Source organism: Papio anubis, chromosome 8 (genome assembly GCF_008728515.1).
Source record: "Papio anubis isolate 15944 chromosome 8, Panubis1.0, whole genome shotgun sequence".
Taxonomy (NCBI): Eukaryota; Metazoa; Chordata; class Mammalia; order Primates; family Cercopithecidae; genus Papio; species Papio anubis.
In genome coordinates this window covers 98543077-98559051 of record NC_044983.1, presented here as the reverse complement: position 1 = coordinate 98559051, position 15975 = coordinate 98543077, and the positions used below count along the sequence as shown (strand labels likewise).

The following is a 15975-nucleotide window of genomic DNA, read 5'->3' as shown; positions in this document are numbered from 1 at the left end:
AGGGCAGGAGCAGTAGGCCTTTGGGGTGATGGGTGAGGCTGTGGGATCAGATGGGATGCCCTTTGAGGCACCTGATCCCATTGCGCCACCCGTCACCCCAAAGGCTGTATGAAGAGGCTGGAGAGAGAGCCTTGAATTCCACACTAAGACATTTGCATTCAGTAGATAGTGGGAAATCATGAAAGGTTTTGAGTAGAAGAATAACACAATAATGATCCCAGCTGTGCTTGAGGAGTATTCACCTGGCAATAATGTGAAGGGGATTGGAGTGGGAGTGACTGAGGGTGGGAAGACTAGTCCAAAAGTTGTTGCAAATGCTGGGTGAAAGGCGATGAGGACAGAAGCTAGCAATCTGTGAAGGGGCTGGTGTACAGGAAAGACCGCAGGGCTCAGAATGAGACAGACCCGATTTCCAAACCCCACCCCGCTGCTCACAGCCCATGTACACATAGAAAAGCCATCCCACCGCTCTGACTACCCCCTTCTGTAAAATGGAAATAATAGAGTTAGGTAATAAATCTGCAAAGCCCGGCACATGCTGAGCACCCAATTAATGGAAGCCACACCATGAGGTTGTAGCTGTGTTCGTTTGTGCTTGTACATCGTCACTTATCACCCCAGCAAGAAAGTGTGAGCCTGACTGCTATGAAGACTGCCCTTGAAAAGTGATTCTTGGAGGTAATCGTTTAATGAGGCCTCGGTTTCAAACACTCCAGTTGTTTATTGAGGTGCTTAACCCTGAATCATTCCTCTTAGGAAGGGTGTGCAGGAGATCTCTGCTTCCATTGTAACCGCTGCCATGCCCTGTTGTTATGGCGACCGGTTTCCCAAACTGCCCTGCTATTTTCTGCAAGCCTTTCCAGTTTCTTCATGCCCTAAAGTCCACAAACCCTAGAGACAGCAGCACGGTGGGTTTTTTGAACTTCCACAGAAAACACTGTCATCTCTTTAAATTTGCCAGTTGGCTGTGAGCTGCTTCTCCAACAGAAGCTCCCAGCCTGAGCAGCAGTGTGACCCTGCACAGCAGACTTCCACAAATGTTCTCACTAACTGGAAATTGGTTCAGTGGAATATTAGCTGGCACATCAATTTCTGGTTGGCATTAATCTTGCAGGAAAATGAGGCAGAAGGCAAGGGAATGTCCACCGTGCATTTCATGTACATAGCACAGTCTGAAGTTAAAAGACCATTCTAAAAGATGTAAGTTTAAGATATTGCAGCATTATTTTTAAAATTATTTCAATATTAGCACACGTAGTTTTTCCAGAAAATGTTTACCTTATGAACTTACTTGAAACATGAAACTATTAAAAACAATATATTATTATTGTTGTTATGGCAAAATTGTAATACTAGCAATCTTGTCACCTTGGTTTCTGGCAGAACTTCTCTCCCTCCTCACTTACTTAATTCCTTTTCCCCTTCTCTCTTGTTCCTACAAATCTTCTCTCCTCTCTGACCACAGCTTTAGGATAAAAGATGTGACCACTTTGCTGGCAGCCTGCCCAGTATCTGTTCTACCATTTTTCCTTTGCCAAGAGGACCCTGATACTTTTAGGGTAGCTTGAAAGTTCCCTGTGTAGAAGGAAATGACCTCACACAATATCACGTCCCCTTGCTGGGGAAGCCCACATCCAATGCCTGGTCAATACAGGGTAAAAAACTAAAAGTCTTGAGTTCCTAGACGCTGTGCAGCCCAGAACACCTACGTCATACAGTTCTGACCAATGAGACCCAAGCAAAGTTTACTGGATTCTAGGAAAACTATCATTTTACAGATAAGGAACAGATCAGGCAGAATACCCCTTTCTGCCCTTCTCATTCTTCCCATTTGAAATAAGATGGTGCAGCATCTTGAAGCCATGAGGATGAAATCCATACACTAAGGATGGCAGAACAATAAACCTAAAGGAGCCCAGCTCCTCAACAATGTCTGTGACTGGGTGTGCCCGCTGACCTCCAGACCTCTGTGCAGACCTTCCATGGGCTAAATCCCATTCCTGGAGTTGGTTTCTGTTCAGGCAGCCAGATGCACTCCCTAACTGGTCCAACAGGTGAGGAGGGTTCCCTTCATTCAGCAAACATCCACCGAGGGCCTGCTCTGTGCTGGGTACTGCACTAAGCGCTTGGACTGTAACAGTGGATGAGTCTGTCAGACCCTTGACCTCACAGAGCAAGAGAGTCAAAAACTAAACAGTAAATGAACAAGACCATGACAGGCTGTGGTGTTAGGAAGGAAATGGCCAGCCGGCCACTGGGGAAGGCTGGTCTCTCTGAGGAGGTGACATCTGAACTGAGAACCAAAGGGTGAAGAGGAGTTAACCACACAGAGGGGGGTGGGTGTGGGGAGGAAGCACATTCCAGCAAGTGTGAAGGCCTGTGACAGGAAGGGGCTCCGTGTATTCAGAGAACAGAGGGGAATCAAGCGTGGCCGGAACATGCTGAGCAAAAGACAGAGCAGAGTAAACAATGAAATCATGCTGGAAAAGCAGCAGGGACCTCGTCATGCAGGCCCCCGGAGGCCAAGGAAGGGACTGGGATTTTATTCTACGCATAGTAGAACAGGAAGCTATCAGAAGGCATTAAACAAGAGAGTGACAGGACCTGACATATGTTTTTAAAAGATCGTTCTGCCTAAGACATGAAGAATGAATTGTCAAGGGTATGAATGGAAGCAGGCTATGGCAGATGTTCAAGTGGAAGACAGATGTGGCTTGGCTTGGGGAGGGCCCGTGGAGATGCAGAGTAGACCTTCATACAAATGGAGCTGCCTGTGAGCTTCCTGTTTATGATTACAACAAGGAGCAACCTTGTCAGTGCACTTAGAATTCAAATGGACGGACTAAGAGGAAAGGGTGGCTAAAGATGTTTAGAAACCTTCAGATAGCAAGAAGGATGTATGCTGGGTCACTGGAAGGAAAAATGGGAGAATTCACAGAAAGTCTGTGATTTTTTTTGATATTCAGAGGGAAAGTATAGGATAGCATCGGGGGCTACTGTATGGGTTCTGTTACCACATATTAATGAGGAATGAATAGAATTGCTGAGAGGTGGTGAGATCATTGTTCTAGAGCATGAATTGCTCATAGGGGCAATCACAACATTCATGACTTTTTCCAGAAATGCTGGGCAGCTCCAAAACAGTGTGTAAGGAACAGAGGGGAAAGGTGACCCAAGGTTTGAGATTGGCATGACAAGCCTGGTGCAAGCTTGAGGATGTGAGGGGATCCTGGCTGCTAGAATGCACAACACTGAAACACTAGGCCCTTCATACTTGTGAATGCATTAATTCTTCAATAAGTCCCGTCCTACTATGTGAAAACTGAAACCCAGAGAGGCTAAGAAACTTGCTCAGGGTCACACAGTTGATAAATGCCTGTTGTTAAAATCAAATTCCTAGGCCATGCGAGGTGGCTCACGCCTTGAATCCCAGCATTTTGGGAGGCCGAAGCAGGCAGATCACGAAGTCAGGAGATTAAGACCATCCTGGCTAGCACTGTGAAACCCGTCTCTACTAAAAATACAAAAAATTAACCGGGTACGGTGGCATGTGCCTGTAGTCCCAGCTACTCGGGAGGCTGAGGGAGGAGAATCGCTTGAACCCGGGAGGTGGAGGTTGCAGTGAGCTAAGATCAAGCCACTGCACTCCAGCCTGGGCAACAGAGCGAGACTCCATCTCAAAAAAAAAAAAAAAAAATCAAATTCCTTAACAACTGAACTATTATATTATTCCAAACAAAGTAACAGGGAGAGTGATGGATGAAGAGATCAGGTCGAGGTCCAGGGACCTGAGGTCATGATGCTCGCAAAAAGCTGGCTCACTAGTTGGGGAGGAAGTGTACGAAATTGTAAACAGAGACCAGATCTAGCCAGGTGATGCTGTGGGTGTGGCTGCATCAGAATTCAGGATAATGGCTTAGAGAAGAAGGTCAAGAATCCCTGGGTTGGATTTCCAGGCCAAACGGCATCAGCTTTGCCTAACTGCCCACTAAAATGCCCATGAAGACATAGAAAAAGACCAAAACTCACAACATCACCACAAGTGAAGACTGGTAGACAACCTAATCCCAGAATCTAGGAGAAGTTGGCATCATTTGTAAAGCAGATTGTGTTAGATTAAGAAAAACCTACCCAGGCTTTTGGCTTTGCTTTATTACACAGAAGCCACATGGTGAGATGTAGGCAGACATTAGGTACCTATCCCATCTGATGCAAAGACCTGGAGCTGGAAGCGCATGGAGTGGTACCAGCCACAGCTCTGGGCAGCCAACCTGTCTGACCTCATGGGCATTTGAGACTCAGAAAGCTGGTCCCTGCACACACACACACAGACACACCCAGCCATACACACACACACACACACACACACACACACACACAGAGCCATGTTTCTATATACATGATATGGTTTGACTGTGTCCCCACCCAAATCTCATCTTGAATTGTAGCTCCCACAATTCCCACATGTTGTGGAAGAGACCTGGTGGGAGGTAATTGAATCGTGGGGGTGGGTCTTTTCCATGCTGTTCTCAAGATAGTGAATAAGTCTCATGAGATCTGATGGTTTTATAAAGGGGAATTTCCATGCACAAGCTCTCTTCTCTTGTCTGCCACCATGTGAGATGTGCCTTTCACCTTCCACCATGATTGTGAGGCCTCCCCAGCCACATGGAACTGTGAGTCCATTAAACCTCTTTTTGCTTATAAAGTACCCAGTCTCAGGTATGTCTTTATCAGCAACATGAAAACGGACTAATACAACCTATAAAAAGACTAAATCCCAGGAAACAGCTAGGAACAACATAGAACAGCATACTCAGCCTGAGCCTATTGTGGGGACATGAGGGGGAGGTAAGAGGGAAACATGGAGGAATTACGTACAGTAGAGTCACATGTACATTTCCCTGGTATGTAATTTGCCTGAATTCAAGTATATTTGCTCAGTATTGAAAGAAAAAAAGAAAAATCCCTTTACTTCTCCATGACCTTGCCCCCTTTCTCTTCCTCCATTCAAACTAGACTTGGGCTCCCACTACCTGCATATGGTTTCCTAAATATAAAAATGAACAAAAAATCTTTTTTCTTGGTTTTTGAGCTTCCAAGTGGTTTGAGGAATTTTTCCCATCCCCCATCCCGAACTTTAAACATCACCTTCACGTAAGATGTAAATACAGCATCATCTTCATGGGACCTGACAGATGAAACCTCAATGCTGAGAGAGGCATTATTTTCCTCTGCAAGCTTTTTCTATACTTTCTAAATGTTTAATTAGGAGCATGCATTGCATTTGAAACTAGAAAAAAATATGTGATTCTGCCTAAAGACTGTTCCGGTTTAATGGGCCTATCAGGTGACTGGGATGCAGGTGATACCTGGGGCACCTCCTGCAACGCTTTCTATGGAGATGGAGACTGGAGCAGCACGAGCACTCAGCACAGGAAGAGGAGAGTGTAAGCACTGCAGAGCTGCGGGACTCAGCCATATAAATGCTGGCAGGAGGCTCCCACATTAAATGGTTAATATTTTCAGAAAAACCCAAGGCAGATGGGGTGGGGGAGGGTACTACATTCATGCTTAGCAGCACAGCACAATGTACCCTGCCCTGGATTCAGAAACAAGAGACCTGAATTCTGATCCCAGCTCTCCCACTTCCAAGCTGGTGGCCTGGCTCAATCTCTTCATCTCATTGAATCCAAGCTCCTCCTCTGGCAAGTGACGAGAGCAATGGTTTATGAGGTTATTTCGGAGGGTGATACAAACTAATGTCAAAAAGAAAAATTCTCACATACAGTAAATGCAAATAGTAGATTCAAATAAATGCTATTTGAATCTAAACAGCCAGGAAACAAGTCGAATCTCAGAAAAAAGTGTGAGTAAGTAACAGTGGAAATCCATCGACTTATTATTTCCAAATGTTCACAGTGTTAGTGCTCATAAACACACTTGCATTGGTTTGCTAGTGCTGCCATAACAAAGTGCCACAAACTGCATGGCTTAAACAACAGAAACCTGCTGTTTCCCAGTTCTGGAGGCCAGAAGTCTCCAGGACCAAGGTATCAGCAGGCCGGTTACAAAAAAAAAAAAAAAAGAAAGAAAGGCAGAAAGAATGAATGAGACCTACTATTTGACAGCACAATAAGGTGACTATAGTCAATAATAACTTAATTGTACATTTTAAAATAACAAAGTGTAACTGGATTGTTTGTAACTCAAAAGACAAATGCTTGAGGGGATGGACACCCCATTCTCCATGAGGTGCTTATTTCACACTGCATGCCTGTATCAGAACATCTCATGTGCTCCATACGTACGTACACCTACTATGTACCCACAGAAATTACAAATGAAAAAACATATCAGCAGAGTTGGTTTCTTCTGGAGGCCCTGAGGGAGAATCTGTCCCCTACCTCTCTCTGAGCTTCCAGTGGTTTTCAGCAGACTTTGGTGCTCCTTGGCTGGTGGCAGCATCACCAGTCTCTGCCTTCATCTCCACATGGAGTTCTCCCTATGTGTCTGTCTCTGTCTCCAAATTTCCCCTTTTCATAAGGACACCAGTCATTCTGGATTAGGGCCCACCTTAATGAACTCATTTCAACTTGATTACCTCTTTAAAGATTCTCTTTCCAAATAAGGTCACATTCTGAGGTACTGGGGTAGAGGGGAGTTAGGGCTTCAACCTGTGAATTGGGGGAGACACAAATCAGCCCATAACAACATTCTAAAAGAACAACATTCTCAAGAGAGATGGCTGTGGTTGGGCATGAGACAGAATGGGAGTCAGGTGTGTGAGGAAGCAAGTGTTCGTTAGCCAAGCTAGCTGGAGCTATATCACAATTGGGCTCAGCGTAAACCCCTCAAGTCTGCTCTGCAGAGGAGAGTAAATGTGGCATATAGACTGGCCAGAGAGGCTCTGAAGGAGTCTTCAAAGGGATAGGATTTTGCAGCAGAGGCCAAAAGTCTGCTGAGCGTGTCTCAAGGCTGTGGGCCTGACATGGGAGGGCTCCTGGGATGAATGGCCCAGCATCATTGTCTAAGAACAGGTTCAGACACCTAACTTCACAAGGGCAGAATGGCCTTATCAGCAAGAAGATGTTGTGGATCACAGGTGCACAGATCCCAGGGTGAAGGTGGGACCTCCAGAGTCCAAACCTGAGGGATTGCTGAGTGCAGGATGAGCCAGGAAAAGACCCCTTGCTGACTCAAAGAAGAAGGCCCTTCCCACCAGGGTCTATAAATCGAAGAAAAAAAAAATCAAATCAAATAGTAGGTCTTACTCATTCTTTCTACATATTCTGGAGGAAATTCTGGAATGCACTTAGGATGCTACTACACCCTGCAGTGGAGTCACCTTAAATTCATCTTTGGTTAGGGTTGGAATTGTTTTATCTAACGTCCAACAAAGGCAAGGTTCAGTGGACTGATATCTAAGACAAAAGCATCTAAGATGAGACTCAGGAAAGAGGTTATAAGAATGACAGACTAAGCTTCATTTGCACAGCCAGATCATTCATTCATTTATTCATTTTCACAGTCATTCGACAAGTGTGTGGAAGATGCCAGGCATGCAAATGTCAGTCATGTGGTCCCCAACCTGGAAGAGCTCACAGACTAACTAGAAAGACAGAGGAATACCCAAGCCCTGGCAATGCAGTGTGACACGTACCATCACTAGACTCTCAAAGTGTCTGGAGACCCAATGGCACAACATGATACTCTGCCCAGGAGACAAGGGCCATGGGAAGATGAGGCTTCCTAAATCTTTACAAACTGCCTAGGTTTGTCACCACCTGTCTCTTGCAGTGATTTTAAGAAACAACTTATAACAAAGAGACTTGTGTTTGGCAAAAGGGGTATAAGGAAGGTGGGGATGTTTTCTTACTATGCAGCCCATCAGACAGACAACAAAAAGTTAAGCAGAGGAACTGATAAGGAAAGAGAACACCATCTCTGGGGTCTATAAGAAGAAATTGACAAACAGAAGTTTTAGATTTACTCATTTATGAGAAATTACTCAGGGTCCTAATGTAACCAGAACAGCGTTAGGCACAGGGATAGGACTGTGCGTGAAATGACCCCTTATCTAACCCAACAGACCCCTTGCCTTACCAAACCTAACAGCCATCCTTGAGGGGAGCAGACTAATTATTATTATTAGTCACTAATTATTCAAAGATAGAACTACAAGTGGTAACAGGTAAGTGGAGGCAGCTGGGGTGTGGGTGGAGGGGGGTTTATCCACCAGGAAGCCCAGGCTGTCCTCTCCACAGGTGCTCTCACTCTCAGGGATGCAGTCAGGCCAGCTGGGCTGCCCTCCTGTTCCTCTCCAGGGTGGGAGGGTTGGCTGGGACAGTCCCCTTCCTCTGCTGGGCTCCTGCAGGGCTCTGTATACACACTGACCCCTCCCCAGGCAGAACAAACTGCTTAGTTCCTGAATGCCTCTAATGCTTTTCTCCATGCCCTTCTAGTATGGACCATGGACCATGCTGACCTGAATGGTGTCCAGTTTTATGTCTGTCTTCCCTATAGTAGTAACTTCTTCAGGTCATCTTTGTGCAAATGTCTATTCAGTGAACAAAAGAGCTAAAAAAGACATGTCTTTTATCATATTCTATCAACACAGGGAAACAAAGACCTAGAATATTGTCTTCATAGCTCTATCAAAATGAATCAAGGTCAGCAAATTTAAACACTAAACTGAAACCAACAAGATGAAATTTAACAGAAATAAATGCAAAAATTCCTTATTTGGGGTGCTGAAATCAATCATACCAATTCAGGATTCATAAGGAAAGAAATTCATTCATTCAACAAACGTTTATTGAGCGCCACCTATGTTTTAGTCACTGTACCAGGTGCTGGGTACATAGCAGAGAAAATACAGACAATGTCCTTGATGTCATAAAGATCTAAGGGTTTTAACTAATCAACTAATCATAAGCTTAATATGAGTCATCAAGGTAATATGGCAAAAACAACAGCAGGAAAACAAACAAATCCTAACCTGAACAAACCAAGAGAGGTCTGTTCAATGACCATATCATAACACACCTCATATTGCCCTATGCCGTTCAGCTGACATCAGTAGCTCAGAGTTAGCCATAGGTCCCTTGTATCAAGAGGGACTTTGACAAACCGAGTAGTGTATTTAGAGAATGTGGTCAGGCCTACATGAGGTGTGAGAAGAGATTGAAGGAACTGCATGTATTTGGCCTGGAAGATCAATGGTAAGAGATGTGACAGCCATCTTCAAATATTGAAAGAGCTGTCTGTGCCAAACTTGATCACACAGGTCTGGAGCTCACCGGGTAGAAATTACAAGGAAGCAGGAAGAGTCTCACAAGAGAACTGCCCCACAAAGGTATGGGAAGGCCTCCTTCCTTAGGGAAAAGATATTCCGTCCTTAGAGATGATGCAGAAGAAAATTGTGCTGTCTCAGATCAGAGTAGAATATCAAAAGATCAGACTTGACTTTGAGTTTCGTGAACTGTAAAATCAAGAATTTCATAGCATATCCCTTATTAATCAGGAAGGCAGTATTTAGGAGTAGAGGCTTTGGAATTGGATAGGGCTAGATTCCAGGCTGGTACTGGGAAAAGTTACTTGCAGACTTCAAGCCTCATTTCCTCACTTATAAAAGGAGGGTGGTTATAGTTCCTGCCTCATTCCTGCAGTGAGGATTCAATGGAGAAAATTCAAAGTGCCCAACAAAGCACCAGGCCCCTGGTAAGTCATTAATAAATGATGGGTAATCGTAATATTAAATACTCTCCATTTTATTTGACTTTCAGTTTATTTAGGTAAATCATTTTGCTGTCTGTAATTCTGCGAACCTCTATTATATTAAGATAATTATTTAGCAATTTAAAAATGTAAAGTAGAAGTTCTTTAGAAAGTTTTGAAATGTTTTCTCTGCAGAAATTAGAAAAAAAAAAGAGTGCTTAAGGATGCAATTTATGGGGCTTGTGATTACACTGAGGTGAAGCTAGGAAGTTATTAATGTGTGGAATGACTGAGCTAGGTTGGGTCATGGCAACCTCAGAGACTTCCTTTCTCCTTGGAGACCCCCACCAGGCAACAGAATTAAAAATCAATCCAGCAGACTAATTTGATGAGGCTTAATTTATGTCAGACCAATCTGATTTTCTTCTGTAACAGAGGGACAGACTTTGGTGACACAGGAAAGCAATGGCTATCACATACCATGGCTTCAGCTAGGTCTTAAATTCTAGCCTACTTAACAGTCAAATCTAAAAAATTAATTCAGTTCCGCTGAGTAGTGGAGATGATCTCCAAAAACAGGAACCACAGGCTCGGGATCACTTTTTGCGTAAGAAGAAGATGCAAGAAACCCTCTTCTTTGTGGAACTGGCAGAAAAACATGCCCCTCCCTATCTGCAGTGAAATTCAGAATTCACTCAACAAATATCTGCTGGACACCTGTCACGGGACACACCCTCAATCTGGATTGGGCTAAGAGAAACACAAGTGAGATTTAAAAGCAGATGTGATTAAATGGAACTTTTCTTGGACAGATGTGTTTGTGGAGTTGAGGTGGTGGGTTCAGGGAGGCTACAGAAGAAATGGAATCTTTGGGTTGGGTCAGGTGTTTGAAGGGAGTAGGGTAAAGTTGGGGAGAACTTTTTAAAGAGAAGTGGAGATCAGAAAGGCCCTTGGGAGAATTTAGGCTACACTGATTCAAGTAGGAAAACCTCAGTAGCAAGGACTGCAAAGAAGGGGCAGAAGGGGATCTAGGAAGAGCTGACAGGATGAGCTGACAGGATGGAGGACAGGTTTACACAGAGCATCCATTCATTCCGAAAACTTTTACAAAGTCCCAGATGTGCTCAGTACAGAAGATGCAAAGATGAATTAGCTTCACCCCTAACCCTCAAAAGTCCTGAAGTAGCCAGAAGAAAAGGTGGCTTCAGTTTGACACCAAAGGAGAATCACTAAGATCCCAGAAAGGATTCTTGGGAACTGAGGGTAAAGTCTGTGAGTGGTTGAAGGAGTGTTCAACCAGGGATGATTCCCCTGAGAGTCTCATTTGCCTCACTTGGCTGACTTCCAGAGACCTTCTCCAGCTCTAGAACTCTAGTAGTGAAGCCATTTTTGTTGATTTTACAATCTGGACTCTCCTGAATCTAGCTCCTTCATTCATTCCTACCCACCTCTCCCATCAGAAAACAAATGCTGTAAACAGGAAAAAGTAGCGTTCTGGCCTCCTATCACAACACAGCCACTGGGGGCTATTAGGTATCCCCCAGCAGCTTGGCGGTAAATTCATGAGTAAAGCGCTGGCAGGGGGTGGGTGAGGCGGGAGTGAGGAGGCAAAGAGGATGAAAGGAATACAGAGTCCTGGCCCATCTCCCAGGGTGGCTGAAACCCAGGAGATCTGTGGCTTTCATAGATGACCCATTCTGACTAAAGATGACCAGCTCCCAGTCTGAAAAACCCGCAGGAGTCAAGCCATTCCCAAAGGCCCTAGGGAATGTCAGTACACCCCCAAGGAAGGCCTTGATTTAATCTTAGTCTTCAGAAATATCCTTCTCCCATGAGGCTAACAGAAATTCCTAGGGAATTAAAATGACCCTGCCCATACAAGCATCTTGCCAATTTCAGGGTGCTGTCCTGGGGCTGAAGTGGAGCTCCTCCTCTGGAGGATGCAGGCCTTCAGGACCACCTGTCTGGCAGGGCTGGCCCATGTTTGGCAGGGTACCATGAATGAGTGTGTCTGTCCCAGGCCCCACCTGTTGCGGGGACCAGATCTCATGATGGATGGGATGTGAATTAGTATAGCAGAGTAATAAATCAAGGAGTGTCAGGAAAGTTGTGAGGAACATGTATGTACATGAGCCATCCCATAACAACTTTCATACCCATACACATGCATATACGCACAGAGACACACACATACCCCATATACTCCCAGTCACCATGGTAACCATTTCTTAAAGCGGTACTTAACGGGGTTTTGATTGTTTATTATATTTTTTTCATGCTAGATCTTTTCACCCTTATTTCTTTGGAGTACATCTCTGGCCTTTGACTCTCTGCTGAGAAGTACCACACCTCCTTGGGAAACGCTGTCACATCTAACATTTACCAGGTCCATCTAGAAGGCTCATATCTATGCTCATGCTGACACTGAATTCAGCCAACACAGCATTTGGTAACTTGCTAAAAGCATAGGCAATACAAAATAACCATTATGATTGCCACTGTGAGTCAGAAAACCAAGAGACAAATATAGTGTGTATTGTATTGTATAGCTTTCACAGACAGAATAAAAGCAAGTCACAAAGTTAATGTGGAAAAGGAGCCAGCTTTGGTCCTTAAAAATGGAGAAACCTATTCTCGATTAAAGTGACAGCTCTTATTTAGTAGGCATGGATTTAAGATTCTTAACCTTTTAAAAGTAATTTGCATTTCCTTCCTCCTCTTATGATATACATTATGCTTCAAATTAACCCTATTTTCCATTTTAGATTTCATTATTCAAAAATGCCAAAAACATCAGTGGGCGAAGAAACACTTAAAACATGTTTATCCAGATATTGATCTAGCTTTGGACAACATCCATGTAATAAGTAGTGAGATTTTTTTCCTTTTAATGTCACCAATACGTGTATGGTTAAAGGTCAGTCTGTGGCAACAGTTTGCATCTCTGCACTGTAATTACTTGTTCTGCTAAAAAAGAAAAAAAGGGGTGGGGGGAAGAAAAAGAAAAAGAAAAAAAATCTTGACTCATGACCTGACCAGACAGTTCTTTGCATCTCCTTTTATCAGATTTCTGCTGGATGAGGAAAGACCTAGGCAAGAGTATTTAATTTAGAGTCAAAATCCACGTGTATGCCCTGCCTCCTACAAAGCATTGGGACACCATGGGGTAGGGAGAGAAGTCCTTTGCTATGGAACAACTGCTCCAAAGTAACCTAAAGTGCAGAACTAGCGATGGGGCCGGCATGCATTTATTTTGACCTAAACTAGGATTCTGGTCTTTGAAGACCGCGACTGGGTTCATTTCCTAGAGGGAGAAAAGGGGAAGCGACAAGGAAGACTCCACCCAGGCGAACCCAGTCAGGCGCCTTGTGTATAAATCCAGGGAGAGGGGCGCCAGGTGGCCAATGGATGAGAAGTCACCAGGCTGGGTACGCAGGTGGCCGGGGGTGGCAGATGGGCCAAAACGGGGCGGAGGCGGCCCCGGGGGGATCAGGGTGGGTGGCTGAGGGATAGGTGTGCGGGGGAGGTGGGCTGTCCTCCCACCCACCGGTCCCCCGACCAGCGAGCAAGCCTTGAACAAGGCCAAGCAGCGTTGGGCTTCCCAAAGCTGGGGGTCGGCGCAGCCTTCGGTAAGGGGCTCTGGTCGACCCCGCTCCCTGGGCTTGCGTCTGTCCACCGCTCAGCGGGCAGGTCCTGCCTCTGCTTCCTCCCAGTCACCCCCACCGAGCCATCAATTCCTCGGGGAACCGGCTCCTCTCTCAGTGCCCGGGCCAAGGCGCCCTGGGAAGCGGGCGGGCGAGGGTCTGCAGGCACCGGGCCACTTACCCGCGTGCAGGCCGCCCGCTTCGGGGCCGCTGTCCGGGGCGGCGGCGCTGGGCGGCGAGTCCGAGTCGGTGTAGGTGAGCCAGGTGGATTCTGTCTCCCGGGTCCAGCTCTCGTAGTAGCGGGGCTCGATGGCATCCGCCCGGCTCCCGCCGCAGCCCATCCTCCTGCGCCGCGGGCGCGCCCGGCGGCTGCTCGGCTGTAGGCTCTGGCGGCGGCTCAGCCCCGGCGGCGCAGCCCCGGCCCGCGAGGAGGCGGCAGCGGCGACATTGCGTCCCCGCTCCCGCCCGCGCTGCAGCCGCGCGGAGCTCCCGCGGTGTCCGCCGCCCCTCCGCCGGGCCCTCTCCCCGCCCGTCCCTCCTCTCCGTCTCCAAGGTCCTCCCTCCCCTCCGGTCCCCACCGCCCAGTCCTCCCTCCCCACGCCCTGGCCACCCCAGGGCCCCCGCTCGCCCGCCCCCTCCCTCAGGGCTCCAAGCCGGCTCGGGAGCAGGAGCGGCGGCCCCGCAGCCGGAGGAGGGCTGGGGCTCCGGAGGGGCTCGGACCCGTCGGGCCGCGATTACCGTTCCCAGTCTCTGGCCCATCCATCCATCCATCCATCCCCTCACCCACTCATTCATTCATCCATCCTTCCTTCCTTCTTTCGATCCATCCTGGAAAGAACTGAAACGCTTATCATGGGACCCCAAGCTTTCTGGCCACCTGTTACAAAAGCAATGGAACTGGAGGCAACCCCGCAAACCCGGCCAGAGTATTGCCGCTAAGACTTAAGGAACAGTCAGAGCCTATGCCTGTCTTATCTGATTTGGGGAGGCAGGAGTAGGGCTATGATTTTTAAGAGAGTTGGACTAGGCAGTGTCACTAACACCCCTTCCAGCTGTGGGACTTCATTATCCCCTGAACTTTAAACTCCAGAAAGCAATAGATCACCTGGAACCACCCAGTATCCTGAACCCCCTCTCTGAGTGGATCGTGGAGGCATGGCTCCTCCCTCCAAGCCCAGGGTGGCCTTGACATTCCTGGGGTCCAGTTGTCAGCCTTTCTTTTCCCGGTGCACCCTCAGGTCCATGCGGGTTCAGACCTAGAGCTCAGACTTGGGTAGGCCAATGAATTTACCTGTTCCAAGAATCCAGAACAGGTGGTGAAAGATGAAAATCTTCTTAGCCTTCAAGAAGCGGGTAGGAAAGGGAAGGGTTTGGAAGAATAACTCTTCAATGACCAAGCTCTGCTAGAATATGGTATTAAGTAAGTATCATATTCATTCATTCATTCAATGAATGTATATATACTAAATTCCTATTGTGGCAAAAGACTGTTCTAGTAGACATAATACATATATAATATATTGTGTATATTATCCACTATATGTAGACTACAGGGTGTGATGTTTAATACAGCATGTCAAGCATAGAGAATATAGATATAGTACTCATTATATACTATACAATTTATGGAATGTACTAGAATACATTGTCTATAACAGTACGTAACATCCAGTAGGCAGGGCAAGTTCAGAGCATTGCCTGGCACATAGTAGGCCCTCAGTAAATGTCCAGTGAATGAATAATAAAGTATCTTTTTATAGTAATTTGATTCACTTAAATTATTGCAATTTGGGCTAAAGGTGATCCAGTTGAGGGTGGAGCCATCAGACATCCCTCTGGCAGGTACTAACCAGAATTCATAATGCAGAAGGGAGCCAAGATTCATGGAACTGACCCCAGGCTCTCCTCATCATGCTGAGTCCAGCACCCGTTCCCACCCCAGGGCTCAGGCTGGCCTCCTCTGCAGGCTTTGCTTCTCCTTTTGAGATGGCCCTGGCAGGCCTCTTCAACCTTGTTTTAGGTGTAAGGTGGAGGGAGTGCAGTTATCCGGTAAGTGGTGGCTTCCCTAGCCCTTTGGAATTCAGATGCCCTGTGCCCCTTTTGCTTTCCCCCTGAATATTTTGATTTCAGAAGAACCAGCTTTCGAGGAGAGAGAATATTTAACATCTCTAGCAGAGCCTGTGCTTTCCTCAGTTCTATGGCACAGTGCTCCTTTCATAACCAGCTACTTCGTGATGTTACCACTCAAAGAGCAGACAGGCCAGAAACAGTGTCTAAGTTAGACTGTCCTGGGAGAGTTCTAGAAAATGAAAGAAACTGAAAGAGCTGCAGCTTGGTGAGCACAGGAAACAGAGTAAATGTGATATGCAGTGGAGGGGTATGCTGGGGCCAAATGGAAACCATATGCCCATATGTCTACATTGTAAAAGCTATAAACCAAGTGAGCAAGTTTAATTGAAACATGTGCTGTCCTCCTACCTTGACAAGTTATCTTCATAACAATCTAAAAGACCAGGTTCTAATGTAGAGTTCTCTCAATCTCTGGAGTTCTGCACTGAACATGGCAGTGGGATTGTGGGTGGAATTGACCCACCCACTCCTCTTTCTATTC

General features: G+C 46.2%; 1 protein-coding gene across 3 annotated transcripts in view; it reads right to left on the bottom strand.

Moving 5' to 3' along the window:
* Positions 1-14697, bottom strand: part of BAALC (BAALC binder of MAP3K1 and KLF4) — an 82849-nt gene extending 68152 nt beyond the window's left edge. For 2 of the 3 annotated variants that reach the window (XM_031669701.1, XM_031669700.1), the window contains exon 1: positions 13546-13972. In XM_031669701.1, the coding sequence (XP_031525561.1) occupies positions 13546-13705 (160 nt within the window). In that variant the 5' untranslated portion in view covers positions 13706-13972. Of the gene's footprint in view, positions 1-13545 lie in introns of all 3 variants that reach the window. The other variant, XM_031669699.1, reaches the window with a different exon arrangement.
* Positions 14698-15975: the final 1278 nt, after the last annotated feature.